The 19,542-nt window shown below is 41.6% G+C and overlaps 3 protein-coding genes across 3 annotated transcripts in view; 1 reads left to right on the forward strand and 2 right to left on the reverse strand.

Annotated features, from left to right (window-relative positions):
* Positions 1–19,542, forward strand: part of rpl24 (ribosomal protein L24) — an 80,762-nt gene that overhangs the window by 48,236 nt on the left and 12,984 nt on the right. The gene's annotated exons all lie outside the window — the stretch shown is intronic.
* gpr161b (G protein-coupled receptor 161b) lies at positions 353–9,498 on the reverse strand. Its single transcript, XM_080785417.1, has 6 exons — positions 9,308–9,498; positions 7,204–7,594; positions 5,102–5,826; positions 4,797–4,904; positions 2,725–2,850; positions 353–2,322 (listed from the first exon to the last, which is right to left on the reverse strand). Exons 2-6 carry the CDS (start codon positions 7,545–7,547, stop codon positions 2,045–2,047), a joined length of 1,581 nt encoding a protein of 526 aa, XP_080641543.1. The 5' UTR covers positions 7,548–7,594; positions 9,308–9,498; the 3' UTR covers positions 353–2,044.
* Positions 10,755–14,842, reverse strand: otc (ornithine transcarbamylase). Its single transcript, XM_080785166.1, has 10 exons — positions 14,729–14,842; positions 14,399–14,537; positions 13,886–13,967; positions 13,068–13,155; positions 12,649–12,802; positions 12,443–12,565; positions 12,195–12,248; positions 11,807–11,956; positions 11,371–11,508; positions 10,755–11,241 (listed from the first exon to the last, which is right to left on the reverse strand). Exons 1-10 carry the CDS (start codon positions 14,812–14,814, stop codon positions 11,185–11,187), a joined length of 1,071 nt encoding a protein of 356 aa, XP_080641292.1. The 5' UTR covers positions 14,815–14,842; the 3' UTR covers positions 10,755–11,184.

Below are 19,542 nucleotides of genomic sequence, written 5' to 3' on the forward strand. Positions count from 1 at the left end.
ATATTTTGGATGCCAATACTTTTACTTATATAGTATTTCTACATTGCACTATTGGTGAGTACTTATTCCAGCGCTGTCCATTAAACACAGGATGGCCTACATTTACACCCAACTCGCCTCACCCCGTTGTCTACGGTCTACACCACAAAGGATAATCGGGTAATAAACCTGGAGATCTGGAGGCAGACACAAAGACCATGAAGATTACCTGGAACCAGAGAACAGCTCAAGACGGAGATGCCTGGAGATCGCTTGTTGATGGCCTATATGCCCTAGAATGGGTGGTAGGTATAAGTAAGTAATAAATCAGTCCAATACATCTTGGAATAAATACAATGATGTCATGCAATAGTTTATGTAAAAACATTTATACAAAGCTTTTCATACAAAAGAAAATACAAAACTTGCAAAATTAGCTTTAAGCTATAGTGGAAATCAAATGTTAAATACCATTACTGATCTGTACTATGTCCTCTTACAATATAGTACCAAATGCAAACGTACAACAAAAACTTGAGGTAAGACTAAAACACCAGAACTGGTCAACAATATCCACAAGTCGTAATTTGTGTGGTCATCTGCTACTTGTGTAAAAAACTAATATTCAGTGTTTAAAATAATCAGTCTATAAATACAGAGGAAACCAAATATACAAAAGGATCCCTCGACTAATATTCCTTATCACCAGTTTACAGGACTAGCCTAGACTAAACTGCATTTACAGATAAGCGCAAAACTACATGTTTTACTTCCGTGTTTACTTTCATGATTTTTGTTTTAAATCCAGGTCTATTCAGTAATTGAGAAATTGTAGTCTTAACCGCTAAAACCACACCGTATATACTTCCCAGGAGTCTATACTTTGTCGTGTCCACTCTTGTGGACATTTGTGGTATTGTGGTGTACTTGCAGATTCCGAATATTCACCTATTATGACATGCCCAGAATAGCGATGCTAGGGTTCAAGTGGTTTAGAAACGGCATTTCTCTTTTCCATCTTTGGAAAGATTGTTTAGTCTGGAAATTGGCATCAAACACACCCTGTGTCTAACTTATTGGCCGTTGATTGCGTACGGTATTAATAAAATGCTTCTCCCTCTGGGACTGTACTGTATAGATCAGGGGTGCCCACACTTTTTTGACTTGAGAGCTACTTTTAAAATGACCAGCTCAACATGATCTACCCACCAAAAACATAATACCCTTGCTGAAAATGGCTTTGGAATAGCGGTGCTGGCATTGCATTTAAGACAAAGAGGTTTTTTTTTGTATTTCATTTGTAATCTACTGACATTTGTGCACAGCAACACTCAATACAAAGTATTGCATTGAGCTGACAGGCCCTTTTTTATGTCAGTCAATCAATCAATCAATCAAGTCAACTTAATTCAAGTGGCAGATGCCAAAAATAGTTTTTAGATTTAAATTAAATATTATTTAGGGGCATGTCATGTGATCTACCTGCACATCCATTGTGATCTACTGGTAGATCGCGATCTACCTTTTGGGCACCCCTGGTATAGATTAACACTGACATAAGGATTATCATTCCTGACATGCAGCATATGCAGAGGACAGCATATTCGTACTGCATATTCAAGTGCAAGAATATGACAAACTGGCATACATGACATTTTAGGAACCATCTTTGTACCATGTACTCAATGCACTCGATAAATAGGACATCTAAGTACCTGACTAATGCTACAAATGGTGTCTAACAGATTCTGTTAATATAGTGAGGCACAAATTATGAAATCCAGAGATACAAGATTATGATTAATATCGGGGGGGTAAACAAAACCTGTGTTTTAAAAAGAAAAGTTGAATCAGCGAAGAAGCAGTAGTAAAAAGGCTTCCTATTTGTTTACATGAATACGTAAGATTATGAGAAAGTCATAAGAGTCCAACATAGTGGAATGATTAATGTGCCATTAATTTAAAAAAAAATCCTCATTTCAAGTATGGACCACTCATGGGTAGAGAAATGTAACTTCATCTACTGTGTTTGCATTGTAAACTATGTCACCCAACAGAGATATATTTAGGCTGATAAATCCTCCACGTCCTCGTCCTCGTCATCGTCTTCTCTGTCATCTTTGACAATCCCTTCATCGATACTTTCCAGTCGCAGCCTCTGACCGTCGAGGTATCTGGGTCGTGGCGTTGTCTTGGTCGCAGACAGTCCCCCGGGCAGGGCCGTCTCCTCCCCGAAGAGAGTGAACTTTACGTCGCACTCAATTGCCTTTGCCAGGCACGAAGCAAAGGTGTCCAGAGATTCGTGTAGCTCTGCGTGGACTTGGACGGTGGGTACGTTTTCAGCTGAGGAGTGGAGGTAAATATTGAACAATATTAATGTTATGTTGAATTCATATTTATAAAACAGACTAATGCTCAATTCACACCAGCAGCTGTTTTTGCTGCCGCCTTCTGAGACAGCGGCATGGTTCCTTTTTTGATAGCGACGGAGGAGAGAGACAGCAAATGCGTAGAGTATACGAGATGACATTCAGCAAATGGTCCCATTTTGCAACAAATGATACAGAAATCACTGCTGGTATGAATTTTGGCATAACATCTTAGGACAGCTTCTGTTTGAGATCGTTTATTCACTCTTTCCTTTTTTTGGCCTACTAGTTGTCTGCTGAGTGCTGACAGACTTCTCATTACTCGGTGAGCCAGCTTCCCTCTAATCTCCTTTCAAAGCGACATAGTGACATTTACCTTTGGAATGCTCCACCTGGTCTTCAAAGGTAACTGAGCTCCGCCTCTTCCCCGCTACATTTCCATGGTAGTGGGGAGTGGAGGAGCCATCTGTGGAGAAGTTATCCAACAGCATCACATCTGTACCTGTACGACAAAGAGAGAAGGGATTTTGAATAATAGTTTGCCATTTAGGCTATTAGACCTACAGTACAACCACAAGGAACTAAACACCGAGTAGTGACATGTAGTTCAGATTGTATTACGAGTTGGGTGTCCCCGGTCAAATATATTGGATATATTAATCACATTTCACATCTTCAAAAGAAAAACGCTAATTTATGCACATTTCCATCCACTACTTTTATGCAAATATTAGATGTTGAGCTAAATAGTACTATTAGTAGTATTGAACCATTTCTCCAGTCAGGTGAGACACTTTATTTTTTTGATGATCTTTTATGAGAAGATAATATTTTACATGGCCTTCATTGTTGTCCATTAGGCTGCACACTGACCTCTGCTGGTTGAGTGAAATATTTCTTTCAATCAGGCTGTAATTTGACTATGACATTAAGAAGTTACGTGCTTAAATTGGGTTGGTACTCCGTAATCTCTGGTACAAAGTACCAGTACATTTCCCCACCAAGCAACTTTTCTTTCTTTTTTTTTGAGTGGTGCAACCACTCGATTACACAGCTATGTGTGTCCCTGGGTCTGTCCCTGCGTCTGTCTGTCCAAGCACGAAAATAGCTTGGTTGGTTTTCACCATTTAGGACCTGGGGCGGCTTGCCGGAAACGGCCCGGGCCCAGGCCTCTGGGCGCATTCCTGGGGGTCTGGATGTTCCAGAGACCCCCAGGGACCCCCACACGGTAACTCATTTCTCGACCGTTTCGGACGTGGGGCGGCTGGGCCAGCACCCTGGGCACGCTCCTGGTGGTCTGGATGTTCCAGGGACCCCTAGGGACCCCCTGGGACATGGTAACTGTCATTTCGGTCATGTGACGCTCTGAGGCCCCAGAGGGAGCGTCTACTATAAGAGACAGTCTTTGCCTGGCTCCCAATGAGATAACATCGCTTATTTAGCTCTAGCTGTTTGCTATTATTCTGTTTGTTAACTTATCCTTTTGGTTTATGTTTAGCTCCCTTCGGAAAGGAGTGTTAGGTTTCAGGTTTTGGTGAAGTTATTGTTTTGTTGTCTCCTCTTTCTTTTTGGGAACACCCCACCACTGTAAGTTATACCGCTCTGCTCTAATATCCTACCCTATTTATAACAACTATTTATATATCAACACCGTCTGTCTGCTGAGCAATCACAATATGCAGAACTGTTTGCATACTGCAGTGCAAGACTAGCACGCATGGCCGATATTTTAACCATCTGAATGAAATGAACAGGCAAAGAAAAAATGAGAATCTTACAAGCACGGTTACTGCACACATTGGCCAAGCTTGAGATTTGCACTGACAAATTGAACGTGTCGTGTCACTGTATGTGCCATTTTGTATGTTCAAGGTTTCTTTATTATTACATCAAGGCAAGTGTGGCCTGGCATAAAAAGGTTGGGAAACACTGATTTAACCAAACCTTTACAGTGCATTAGACTCCTTGGGAGACGGATTGCTGAGGTGGAGCACCACACCAATAGTCAGCTCCCAGTACCATATTAATCATAGACTGAGTTGGCAGTGCCCGGGATCGAACCAAGAACCTAGCCAATCAAAGGCGAGTGCACTACCCACTGAACAATGTTCATTATTATTAATTATGTATTGAAATATACTTTCTTTATTTTACTCTCCATTGATACAGTAAACGAATTAATAGACTAACTGGCTACCACATTCAAGGGAAAGAATACCAATGATGCCATCAAGCATATTTCTCATCACGCATGACAATACATGTCCCATGTATCATCTGCCAAGCTTGTGGAACAGGAATGTGAGGTACCACAGTGCTGGAGGTATTGTGCAATGGAAATTGAACATATTATCTTCTTTTACCAAAGACATCTTATTGTGCAATGGATCACTTTATTCCTTGGGTAGAATTTAAAGGCAGACAATTCTTTTTTTTAGAAAGACTTACATGAGTCCTGAGTGAAGCTGAAGCCAGTGTCTCCTGTGCTGCTCCCAGGGGCCACCAGCTGCCCCCCACCAGCTAGCATGGCCGTCAGGTGTGGGGACATACCCAAGTCTGCAAGACCACAATAGGTTAGTCACCATACAATACATCTTGTTCAAACACAAAACAAACAAAAACTGAAATCTCAAGTGTTTGCAATTCCATTAGCTAGAGCAACCGGGATAAAATAAAAATAAACTTGGGAACAGTAATGCAAAATTGGGTTACATTTTTACACCACAATAACAGATAATTGTGCCCGCTCACACCTGTGATTCTGTTGGAGATGCTGAAGAGGCGCGATGTCCTTTGGCGAGTGGCAAACGACTCTCTGTAGTAACGATCTCCAAAGCACATTCCCAGTAACTCCTTCCGTACCGTCTTGTTCCAAAGACCATAAATAAGTGGATGGCACACTGCACTACAGAAGGACAGCCAGGCCACCAGAGTCTCTATCCCCGGGGAGACACTCCCCTGCCCCCATAAGGCCTCAGTACATACAACCACCACATATGGACCCCATGTCATGAGGAAGGTACCCACGACCACCAGGATGGTGACAAAGGCTTTGCACTGGCTCCCAGCATACACCAGGCTCCGTCGGCTACTGTTGGAGGAGGTCGAGGTGTTCGAATTCTTACGGCTCGAATTCTTCTGGGAACCCGCAGAGTCATCCTTGGCTACTATCACAGTCCCACAGTGTACCTTCCGGGCTTTCATGCGGGCAACGCGGAATATAATACCGTAACAGATCAACATTGCGAACAACGGCGGGAGAGTGCACCAGATGACCCAGAAGGACGTGTAGCCTGGGTCCCGGTGCCAGGACGCGACGCAGGTCCACTTGAAGCAGTCAAACTCGTAGGAAGACCAGCCAAACAGTGGGGGGAGGCAGCCCACCAGAGAATGCAGCCACACATAGGCGATGACCACTACAGCCCGATTTCCTGTAATCTTCATGGGATAGATCATAGGGTAGAGCACGGCATAGTACCTGTTGAGGTGAGAGGAATGAAATTGTGGATAGTGAATTCAAATATCTCTCAAAACATATCTGGTCCATGCAACATGATGACACGTGAGCAATCTTAGAGTTAAGTAAATAATACAGTCCCTGTATTGATTTGTCTAATTAACCACTCAACCACTCATTATTGTGATATATTATTATTGTCTCCTCCAGGCAGAGACAGTTTTTCCCCCTGTCCGTCCGTCCGTGAACAGCTCCAGCACGTTGGCCTGATCGACATGAACCTATACAATCACACTCCCTGAATGTCATGCCAGAGCAGAACCTCTGAAATAATCTGATCCGCCTGTTACAGCACACTAGCACAGGAGGCCGATTTTCGCAAAAACTTACTTTCGCAATTACTCCTGGAGATTTTGTCCAAACCTGACGCAAATTGTGCTTGGCACACATTATTTCTATAGTCATGTGATGTCTGATTCTTCATATTCCTATTCCATCCCGATTGGCTAAGATTTGGCATCCAAGGTTTGCACGAGTGGTTCGCTTTGAACAAAATGCCTCAAATCATGTCTCCATTGACAGGAAGAATGTGTCTGTGCAATAATTTCATCAACATGTCATTAATCCCTCAACTTCTACAGATTCCACTCACCTATATAATGACTGAATTCCAAACATTACTGGCCCACAATAACCTACCCTGTGCTCCGTCATATCGCCTGGCCCTAGTTGGGGTATTGCATTTGCAATACAAAATCTACCCCAGTACTCAAATCCCCAGAGGTGAAGTCCATGTATAAACAGTAAATACTGTACGCTGAAAAATGCTATTAGGTCATCATCTACATTTCACACTACCTTGTGATCCATCATCACATGTGGAGTAACCAACGGTGTGAGTGTAACAGAAGTAGCATTCAGTATCAATTCCCAACAAACCTAAAACACAATGCTTTCATTGCTTCCTTCAAATCAGCCTAAATAATAGATGGTTCAAGGTCCAATAGAAAGCTTTAGACTAATCTACAACTCAAACTGCTTAAAATAGGAGAACGTCAGAATGATCAATGAATAGTGCATTCATTTAGCTGTTGGTTATAGTTGGGCTTCTTTGCTAATCAAATACTTCTTTATTGAACTGGGCAAATGGCTTGCATAAAACCATGACTGGAGTGGAGTGCATGGTTTATCTTATTTACAAATGTACACACATTTAAGGGGAAATCTAGCCAAATCACTTGTTACTAATCTCTTAAAGTTTTCAACCTTCATTTTGTGAATATATATATATATCATACTTTAAAACAGGTCACAGTTCCATGACTATATTCAGTCACATGCAAACATCTATGATCGGGTCACATGCATACACAATTATCTGCATGGCTTGTGACTGACCTGTCAATGGCAATAGCCCCCAGAGTGAGCATGCTGGCAGAGCTGATGAGCAGATATAGCAGGGCGGTGAAGTTGCACCACACCACCCCGAACACCCATTCCCTCTTGGCTGAGCTCACCGCCACAAAGGGCAGCACCAGCACGGACAGCAACAGGTTGGACAGTGTCAGGCTGAACACAAACTTGTTGCTGGGCGTGAGCAGGTAAGGCCTCCGATAGAGGGTCACCACAATCAGCAGGTTCCCCAGGCAGGCCAGGAGTGTGATGGTCACAATGGAAACCGACTCCAGGACCGCGGGGCCTTCGCCATGTCCCAGAGTGCAGTTGTTCCTGCTGCTGTTCATGGTGAGAGACTAGGCGTCCACAGAGGTGAAGGCATAGTTGGGGAGTGCTGTTGACAGAGTGCATGATTAGAAGAAATATCGATTAATATGAAACGTTAGTCCAAGACACTGTAAAGACATGTTAATTTAAAGCTGCAATCCAGAATATTTAAAAGTAATAACTATATTTAACCATTCTATATGGTAGAGTGGGTTATTTTAGAGCACATCTGTGGTTAGTTAGGGGTCTCGTAGCCCTAGAATGGCTGTAATATTACATACTTTTCATGTATTCCAGTTACGTCATGCAGTTAAGTCATGCATGGGGTGCTATGGTAGCAGACATGTCACGTGGGGGAAGCTGAGTCAGATATTGCCCTCTAATTTCACATGCAATTGAATGATGTGGCAGAAAATGTGTTTAGTCAAATATCTCCACTTTTCCCACCCACCGTAGAGCCCGAAATGATTGACAATCCTTTGAGTATATGGGCACTATGGGGAACACAATTGGCAGGTGTGATGAATTACTCCATACCAACCATATTGTAGGTCGAAACGTTCTTGCAATTGTTGCCTCTTAATAAAGTAGGTCTCTTGGAGCTCTAGAAACTAGTGTGCGGATGTTTGCCTTGATGCCTAACATCCAGCACCTGGCCTTTGAGATGTGCATTGTGCACACAATCTTCTCTGTGAACCCATACTAATGACAACACCTGTCAACTGTGTGCCCCGCCCATACAATATTATGTGCTCGCCAAAGGAGAACGTGCTCAGTGTGAAGTTCGTGGAAAAGTTAAATATTTTCCTAAAAAAACGTTTGATGCCACAACTTTCGAATGGATATAAACAGAAACGAGGACAATGTCTGACTCCCAAGTCGCAGAAATTCAATTAGTGGGTGAGTCGTAGACAGTAGAGTACACAGACTACGCACGCAGCGCCACTATTATAAATGCAGTCACGATGAGTCTGCTAGAGACGAGCATCATGTGAACAGATTGTGTGAAGTGTGAACCCTGGCCTGAGGGCTAGGATTTACCGCAGTCTGTAGCCTACAGATGTAAGTAACCAAATGGACACGTAAATTAAGGACCATTTGGTTAAATGAGCACATCCTCAATAATTGATTAACACTGGGGATTTGTTTAATTAACATTGCATTGCTTAACCTGGCCTGCTGTTCACGGCGCAAATCAAAATCATGCAGCCGTGACTTTCATTTAAGCTTATCTCACGCACTATTCTTTTGGCCCTGGTCCAGAATCTCCAGATACTCGCTATAAGCGCTGGAGCAGGGCTACTATTCTTTATGCAACATGGCAGATAATTGCAACAATGACAATTAGAATTTACGCTTATTTCAAGTGGATTATGTATTAAATTGTGCCTCGGTTAAGTCAACAAGAGCCACTAGCGGTCTGTTAATTTTTTTTGCTATCGTTACTTGTAACTTTTTAGCACAGTTCAGTATGAAACCGTTTAAACATCCATTCGCCTCATCACTCCAGGCACATATCTTCAACTTGAAGCATACCTGCATAACATCAACACCAAATATAGCGTGTAATAGTAAACAACTTTCACTAGTACACGTTATAACATCTCCTCAGCAATCCCACCCAAGGTACGGTAATCGGTCTCAAACTGTGAACAAAGTGCCGCCGCACAGTGACCACAGGTTTGCTAGTTACTTAGCATTAGCTAAAACAACCTATAGCGAAAACTTTCTTCCATTGTGCCCCAAAGAAAACGGTGGGGGGAAAAGTACCAAAACATACCGGTTCTAGGATGGTGTTGGTCCTCATTTTCTCCTCTAAATTGAATGGTCCCGTTATATTTGTTTTGTTGTATTACATTAGTAGTTGAACCAAGACTGAACTTAAAAACAACTCGGACAGAAACCCCCCTACTGCCATCGTTAGTTATCCCTCCTCCTCAGCTGCTGCAGCTGCTGGTCGCAATGGCGTCCTCCTCCTCCTCCCAACTAAACCCTGCAACTTCAACTCTCCCTCTCTGCTCTCCTAGCGGATTTGGGCGTGTGGGTGGTCTGGCGACTTTGCATATTTTTTTAACTTAATTATTCGTGGACAGGAAGTTTATGGCACTCGATCAGTGCGTGTTGTTGACATTTTAATTGCATTTTGACATGTGTATTGTATTGTATAGTATATTATACACCTTCGTTGCAAATTGCAATCATATTTGAAATTATTCAAACGTTTATCTCTATTTCTGCTCTCTACTCGTTAATGTCGTAAACTAGATGGTTCTGAATGATGTTACAAGTGAAAATGAAAGACACTGACTGATGCATGCACGTTTTATTTATAGTAGGTCTATCTGCACTAGTATATTAATGTGAATGAACGAAGTGTAACTTCACTTTTATCCTCCTGGACCACCAAAGATGATCAAAGCTTCCCGCACAGATACGTCAGTATCAGCCAGCCAACCAATCTGTAAAGAGGGATGTTGTCGCCTCGGGCCGCTTGGTGGCGCCCGTGCACTTTACCTCCAGAGATGGCTCTGTTTCTGCTGTAGCAATTAATATCCAAGAAAGAAGATTTACCTTTTCTGGTGAAAATCCATATTTGGAGTAGCCTAATTACGGTAACAAACATTGGATTTGGGTTGATGAGTTATTATGATATAATATATTGGATAGACTGGACCACAGGAACTTGACAAACTTGCTCAACTACTGTCTCGTGTTTCCAAATCCTGCAGGCTTTATTTAGAATTTGGGAAATCCCCCTTAAATTGTGCTATTTGTGAACCAAACACATCTTGATGATCAACACTCGCCCTAGACGATTCAAAATGATGATCTTGATTTTGAACCATGTCACCTCAGTGTGCTGTTTTCACTGACTAGTGAGTACCATCCTCTTTGATTCGTTTAACTCTGTATATTTTGTTTGAACTCTGCAAATAAGGGATAAAATAAGGGAAACCTCAATGATGTTTAAACATTATAAAAGTTTGAATGAATTAAAGAATGTTTCAGTACCACCATTAAGATTTATACTGTACACATACATTTTTATTGTGATTCATAATTTTAATGTTTCTTCCAGAGTTGAACGAGGACACAACGTTGATGGCATATAAAAGTTTGAATTAATTAAATAAATGTTTCAGTACCACCATTAAGATTTATACTGTACACATACATTTTTATTGTGATTCATAATTTTAATGTTTCTTCCAGAGTTGAACGAGGACACAACGCTGATGGCATATTATAAATGGTGCATTTATATAGCGCCTTTATCCAAGGCGCTTTACATAGATTGTGCATTACATTCACACACCGATGGCGGCAGAAACCATGCAAGGCACCAACCAGCACATCAGGAGCAATTATGGGTTCAGTGTCTTGCTCAAGGACACTTCGACACTAACTCTGGGGGAGCCCGGGTTCGAACTGGCAACCTTGCGGTTACCATCCAGCCACTCCACCCCTGATCCACCGCTGCCCCATTATCACTTACACCTGAGCTGTAGCTCAAATGCGACTGCGTCACATTTTGTGTACACTTTACAATTTGTATTACATAGTAGGTGCATCCATGTTATAAATCAGTGTACACTCACTCAACATCTCTTAACAAAGCTGTGACTTGGTATTTGACAGAGGCTGGGGATACTTAATTTAAAACTTAATTGGCCTCAGTGGAGTATAATCAATCAGCAGAGACACCATCAGTCCCTGAAAGAAGAGAATAAACACACTTGGATAAAACTGACAAGCATAGACTGACTGTTCTGACAGATAACAAATGGGATCAAACCAATAAATAACAAATCTACAGTATACAGAGTATATTAGGTTACCCACCATAATGGTCCACTTCCTGTTCTCAGCCTCGGGGAAGACGAGGGAGCGTTTTGAGTTGAAAACCTGGTCATCCACCTCTTCCTGTTTCCGGGGCAGACAGTGCAGGAAGGTCCAGTCTGGTTTGGCCACGCTTCCCGTCTGTAGGGAGCATTCAAGGTCAGAAATGATGGCCTGCATCAACTCTCCATGAGTGGAGTAATGCAACAGTTTAACTACCTATTCATAACAATGATGGATAGGGGCACAAACACACACTCACACACTCTCTCTCTCTCCTGGATAACAGAGGATTGAAGATATTGCCTATTTGTAAAGCTATTTTGTTTATTACTATTGCACTTTTATCTTATCCTCATTATATTGTTACTACAGACACAGTACAGTAAATTCAGTCTATAATGCTGCTACAAACTATGTGATATTTCATTTCACCTACCTGCATAGTAATCTGGTATCCATGGAAGTCTTTGAGCCGCTTTTTCTTCTCTTCCTCCTGTCCCATGCTCACCCAGGTGTCAGTGACCAGGACATCGCTCCCATGGGCCGCCTCCATTGGGTCAGAGGTCATCACTAGCTCTGTCCCGTGCTAAATTAATAGGTATGTGGAGACAAATGATATCAAGCTGCGTTGGTTCATAATATGGATTTTCATAAACAGCCTGTTAAATTGTCACATGTCCCATGTCCTTTTCAACAACAAAAAAAGTTTTAAATCACTTCTTAGATTTATCTTTTAGACTGCACCTCATTTTAACCAACGTATGCACCCCGATTTGAAGTGCTATGTCAATGCAGTTGAATAGTATTATTGTGGAACCACTCACCTGCTTGGAGAGTCTCTGTGCCTCTTGAATCACACTTATTTCTGGCTCATATCCCTGAAAACAAGTACAGTACATTTGTCTCAACATGCTCCATTAGTTAATTAGAGATGAGATGCTTTTACATTGAGTCTTTATACTATTTACAGGGCAGCTATAGCTGACAGAGTCTGTCTGCATGGAATCAGACTAGTTGGGATTCCCAACTAGTCTGATTCCATTTCCAGTAGTCTAATGGAAAAGTAGTAGACCTTGGGCGTGGCAATGCGAAGATGCACTCCCAGCTTGGCAGCAGTCATCATGAAGGAGTGGAGGACATTATTTCCATCGCCGATCCAGCTTACTGTTAGTCCGCTGAGGGAACCATAATGCTCCTATACAATGATACGATAGTACGGTAGTTTAGCAAGCAGAAATGCATTCCGAGTTGTATATCATAGAATGGGTGTTTCGGTACCTGTAAGGTGAGGAAGTCGGCCAGGATCTGGATTGGGTGGTAAAGGTCAGACAGGCCATTAATGATGGGGATGGAGGCCTCTCGATCTAGCTCCTCCAGTGTGGAGTGACTGTACACTCTTGCCAAGACAATGTCACAGAGTCCAGATAGAACCCTAGTGCATATACAGTAAATCCTCAGTGTTAAATTAACTCTGAGAGTGTACAACACCCTCTAAGTTGCAGATGAATTAACATGCATACACTGTATTATACACATACAGTATTCAAGAGACTTAATCGCACTCCCTCGGGTCGTCTGCGACGCGCAAGCAAAATTAGAAGTTCTCGACTTGAGATACGTGTAAGGTGAACAATAGATGACAGAGATTTTCTACATTTATAATAGGATTTTACTAACTAGACCATGAGAAGATTCACCTAGCTGTATCGGTGCTACTCTCATTCACCCCCAAGTGGATGTCCTGGGATGTGAGGAAACAGGGATGGCCACCCAGCAGAGCAAAACCTGTAAATGTTATCACAGAACAGTGAGAACACAAGGGCTTGTTTATATTAAGAAAAATATAAAATATAATTTGCTGAGCTTAAACAACAAAATAAAATGGAGTCTGCACTTGTTCAAATGTTTGCAATAGATGTAACTGTGCATTTATCAATGTTTCGATTTGAAGTGTATAAGGACTCAATGTATTTGCCAGCCTGTGGAAAGGAAGTTCATGAATATGCTTAAATTAAATGATTGTTAGGCCTATATTAACAACTACAGTAAAAAAATCCCAAATTAACTAGATGGCCAATGCCTTGTTCATGAAAATAACTTACAGACTGATTGTTTAAAGTATTGAGGGAAAGACAGAAAACAACATTGTGCTTTTTGGGGAGGCACAGACAGAGGCTTTCAGCAGTTCTATTGTATCCTGTATCATTTCTGGGCCACTAAACACATGGCATGGGTTAAGCTATGTGGCAGCATAGGGCTATATTTTAAAATACAATCACACATCTCACTCAAATAAAAAAACAAGTTTCAGTAGCCTAGTTAATCTGCTCTACAAATTAGAATGAATGTAATAGCCCACTGGGCTTCGCCTACAGCGCAGTATAAGTCTACACAAGTTCAAAGTTCAACCATTTTTTACTATAGACTAGCTGCTAGTCTATAGTAAAAAATGGTTGAACTTTGAACTTGCATGCTAGTCACTAGCATGCAATTAGATCCTGATGCAAACTGACACCTGTTTCAGTGGACATTCTTGTTCTGGTGCTCCTCTTCTCAAATATCATGGCAATTGACTTTCCTTGAAGAAGAGGGAGATACTGAAATGGAAATGACAGTTTGATTTGATTTGATTTATTTGATATATTCATGATACAATTCATAAAAGAGCAGTACAGAATTATCAGGATTACACAAAAAGTCAGAGGACTTAATTCCATTGTGATCCAAATAAATAAATAGTTTAATACAGCATATGGTAAGAAGAACATGTGTGTACTAAAATCACAATAATAATGACATTTACAACAGGCCATCATAGATCCGTATACAAAAGACAAATAGATATATACAATAGATAAATAAAACACTAGCCTACTAACTTATCAGCCACTTTTTCAGCATATTTAAAAAAAATGTTCAGACTGGGCAAATTTAATTTCCCTTTGAATTTTGTACCAGTTAGGCCTACACATCATCTTGATCATTGTGTCTACTTTGTTAAAATGCGTTGGACATGGGCGCTAACTACCTGCTTTTCATGCTTGATCCGATGTTTTAGATCCGCTGAGATCGACAGGATAGTCTTGATTTCATCTGAATTGTAATCTTTTAATGTGAGAAAACTGCGACCCTTTAAATTGACTGAACCAAGCAATGCGGCTCCAATGCTGTCAACATGTCGCAAACAAAAGGCATGAATTATTTCGTGTGAATCAGCAGTGAGAAGAAATATAACAAGAATGGTGCGTGTCTTATCGTAGCCACATTTGTGTTCATAACGATAACGTTCAAATTGCTTTGGTAGCGTCATGCACCAAAAGTCGCGTTCTGGTTGTAGCTGGACTGACTTGTCACTTACCTAAAGCCCCTCGTGGGAATGTTTTGAAAAGTTTTCAAACACGTCAAAGCGGAACTCCTTACAACTGTGAATAATTTGGTTGACATTGCGACTCAATACTGATATCCCAGACTAGGACAAAAGTAACTGTTTGTAAAAGGTAAAGTTTGTTAATTTATTTCAGCAGAACACGACCACCAGACAGCATGCCGCAGCAGCGGGACCAGACCAGGGAGCTGAGGGAGGGAGACCTGCAGCAGTAGGCTAGCCGCCTGTGAATCAGCTGTGAATGGAGAAGCGGCCAAAGCAAACCGGTGCGGGGCTGGGGGGAGGGTAATGGGTTCACTGGTTCAGCCCGAATCATACTAATCATAATACGACGGTGTCGAAAATAGCAGAGTAAGCAGACTGTAGTAGCTTAAACCTCCCCAAACCTTTTCATGTCAAGGACCCCCAAATTGACACTAAATAAAATAACCCATTTGAAAACATAATGCCAGGGACCACAAACTCAATAAAGAGAAGATTTTTATGGCTCTAGCAGTGATTTTCAACCTGTTTAATTTCAAGTACCCCAAGTTTGACATGCATTAGTCTATATGGACCCCCATTTAATAGCATGTATATCTCTGGGACCCCCAATTTATATTGTAAAATCAATGCTAATTTAACTCTGAGAGCGGACAACTCTCTGAGTTACAGACCATAAGGGTCCATTTGGTTCCAAATTATCATTTAGCTGGGGACCCCCTGGAACACCCTCAAGTACCCCTGGGGGTCCCCAGACCCCACTTTGGGAACCATTGGCCCACTGACTAGGTAACCTTGCGTCACCGCAGACTTTCCACCTACTGACTAGGATGATTTAGAGGAACTTTATTTTCAATCAGTCCTATTTCTGACTTTCTTGCTCTTTATATCTGCTCCTCAGAATAGAGCAACATTTCTGTCAGTGTTTATTTTCCCCCCCAATTATATATTTTTTTATATAGCAGTCTGTCTGTGAATTGGAATACCAACGAAGTCGCCCGTTTACCAACTGGCTCTGGCCTCCCGCCGGTGTACAGCCGGCGGAGAGGTCTCACTATTGTCTGCACATGAGACTAGCTCTGGTCCATAGCTCTAATGCGCTATGGACCAGAGCTAACATGAGACCAGCATTATATTATAGCCTACAAAATACTATGTACTATTTTATACTAAATTAATAAATAATACATTCAATTAAAATAATAAATTATATTTCCTGCTAGTCTATGGAGGGGGGGGGGGTACCTTACAGTAGCCTGCAGGGCACTTGCAGTCTTGTCTACCTTTTCAGGCCGTGACCCCCAAAATAATCACATTTGAAATGGGGAACCCCCCAAAATATTCACATGAGGCATTACATTTTATTTGACTCTGTTCCACAGATAAATATTGTGTTTTGCGAGGCGTTGTGAGCTTGTAGATCGACTATTTTCAAAATGTCTGTCTCTTTCATACATGATTTATTTGACAATTTGGCCAATGTTTGACCAGTTTTTATAGTAAGCCTATAGTTTGTTGATTACTTTTCACACAATGTCAAATTAATTCCAGAGGCGTTACAGAGTTCTTGTTAAAAGTAGTTAAATTGTCAATTCAGAAATGTGCAGATACCCTGCCTACACTTATACGGTATGCTGGTTTGTTTACAGTTGAGTGCGAAAACAATGTTGCACATTAGGCTAATCATCTGGGGACCCCCACAATAATTTGGGGACGCCCCAGGGGTCCCGACCCACAGGTTGAGAACCACTGGTAAAGGGGATAATAGGCCACTGTAATGACATTACATAAATTAACTTACTGCATTCTTTCTATGGCCATTAATTAGCCTTCACCTTTCAAAAGTTGGGATAGTGACAAGCAATGTTATACTGTCACATGTAGATGGCAGCATGCACACATTCTTCTCTGCATGAATGAATACACACACTTTGGATTGGTAATGGCATCAATGGTTTTCCTCAGAATGCGCTTTGCTTATTCTGATACAGGATGGCAGGCTTTTTGTGTGGAAGATAACTGGGACAGACAGGTCTGGAGGAAGAGAACTTCGGACCAGATCCCAGAGAAGTGAGTACAGGACAGTCAGTGTTCTGGGCCTTCTGGGACTAACATCATCACTCAACATTTGTCACAGGTAATGCACGCACGCACGCACAAGCACACACACACACACACACACACACACACACACACACACACACACACACACACACACACACACACACACACACACACACACACACACACACACACACACACACACACACACACGCACAGTGTCTGATTCTGAAATAGACCTGTAGCAACATTGCATTGAACTTCCAAATAAATTAACATATATCAGCAAATAGCATATGCTATCAATAGCAATATAGTGATAAGAAATACACGTATGTTTTAGACCTGGTCCCAGTGGAGACCTCTAGGCTTCCCTAGAAACTGGCCGAACATTGTGTGGAAGGTGCAGGGCATTCTAGATTGTGTCCTGTGGAGAGGAATGGAATGATTGATGAACAAATACAAATACAAAAACAAGTACATACCGGTACTTAAACAGACTAAATCCTTTGTATTTTAGATCTTCCTTATTTTCTATGCCTCTATCTACATGTTTGGCCATGGTCAGTATGGCCAGCTGGGGCATGGGAAAAAATAGAGTCTGCAACACTGGGTCCCAGCCCCCAGCTGGGGCATGGGACCTTTCTGTTTGAGGCTGACCTACCTTACCTAAACGAGTGGAACAGTGGTCACATGTGGAGAGAGTCGAGAAAGAGAGGACCGTTTGGCTCAGTGAAAAAGTCACAAGGTCACTTTAGTCATATTAATAATAATAATAATATTGTGTGCTGTGCTAACCTAAAAGGAAATGTGAAGTGTCCAAACCCCTGTAAAGTTATTTAGAATATGTATTTTCATTGCAAATGGCTCCTAATTTCATTCAGTCATTCATCATTAAAGGGACACTTCACCCTTTTTGCAAAAAAATATATGTTAATGACGTTTAGAAGCTTTAGAACACTTTCCTGGGGGTCTTTATGTGTGTAATATGTGGTTTTAGATATTTTAGATTGTAGCAGTGAGCCTGGACTACATGTTGTCTCAGTAAGACAGCTCTCCCCCCTATCCACAAGGAGGAGCAGTGCACCAAATAATTATGGGAATTGTAGTCCAGGAAGGTAGTGAGACCAGTGTCCATGACATCAGAGACAAAAGGCTCACTGCTACAATCTAAAATATCTAAAACCACATATTACACACATAAATACCCCCAGGAAAGTGATCTAAAGCTTCTAAACGTCATTAACATATATCTTTTTGCAAAAAGGGTGAAGTGTCCCTTTAAGTGAGTTGCGAGCTTTCTTTTCAGGCCCACTACATTAACCATCTCAGGAAAAAAAACTCTTGTTGAATGCTATGCTATACCATTAAGTCAGTGCCACAGTAAATAGGCTTTTTAACGCATATTGCTGACAGACAAAGGGGTGGCGGTGGTTCAGGGCTAGAGTGGCCGGTTGGGAACTGCAAGGTTGTCAGTTCGAAGTGTCTTTGACCAAGACACCGAACCCCTAATTGCTCCCGATGTGCAGGTTAGTGCCTTGGATGGTTTCATCGGTGTATGAATGTGTGTGTGAATGGGTGTGTGAATGGGTTGTAATGCACAATCTATGTAATGCGCCTTGGACAAAGGCGCTATATAAATGCACCATTTACTATTTACAATTTTACAGAGTAGCCTTCTCCAGTTCTGGTGATGGTCGCTATGGGAAACACGTTAGGAGAGAAGAACTACATCCACTACACTCTGTCCAGAGAATGTAGTGTATAATAACTTGGTTGATTGATTGATTGATTGGTTGATTGATTAACATGTATTAACAGTTTGGAGAATTACTGTACATTTCAACTCAATACAAAGACTGTTAACTGTGGACGACACCATAAAGCATTATATAGGGTCCAAACTTTTCAATTCATCAGAACATTTAAAGACGTACAAATAATAAAAAACTGGAAAATCATCATAAAAGGAGGTAAACTGGGAAGAAACATAAACAGTAAGCGGACAAGGTGTGGGGGGGATTCAGATTTTACGGGGGCCAGTTTCGAATTGCAGCCATCCCGTCCGTAGGTTCCCTTTAAGAGCGTTTTTGAGGAGTCAAGGGATTCACATGTCTTAATGACTGTTGGTAGGGCGTTCCACATTTTGGTGGCATAGGAGCTAAATTAATTTAGTCCCTTGTTTGTGCCGAGTCTGGGTTGCAACATGGTTTGTTGAACTCCCTCTGGTGTTGTGGGTGTGGACTTCGTTGACATTAAGGAGGTATTTAGATACATGCAGGGTACATGGGTATCTTTACAACTGTGATGTAAAGGGTATGAGGTAGTGACCTGCACCTTTAGTCTGGATGAATAGTGATTCAGAAACCTTCAGAGAACCATGGAGTTTAAGTACACAGAAATAGTTAGTACCTGCTCTGCTTTACTCACATTTCAAACGAATGACAGCGACGGGGAAATCAAACGTTTTTATTTCATTTCAACTGTGGTCATATCATTTAATTGGCGATTGTAGTGAATCTTTTCCTCTACATGGGGGCAGTCTTCTCTCATACTGCTGTCTTCTTGCAGAGGCACTGTCTAGAAGGGGGAGCTACAGTACAACGTTTTTATTATCTCCGAGAGGCAGGCAGAGACAGTCCTATTGTGCAATTGTGTGTGCGTGTGTGCGTGCGAGACTGTGCGTGTGTGAGAGAGAGAGAGAGGCTGTGAGAACATAAATATCTGACTCAGTAGGACCTGAC

Source organism: Protomyctophum bolini, assembly GCF_963924005.1.
Source record: "Protomyctophum bolini genome assembly, chromosome: 16".
NCBI lineage: Eukaryota > Metazoa > Chordata > Actinopteri > Myctophiformes > Myctophidae > Protomyctophum > Protomyctophum bolini.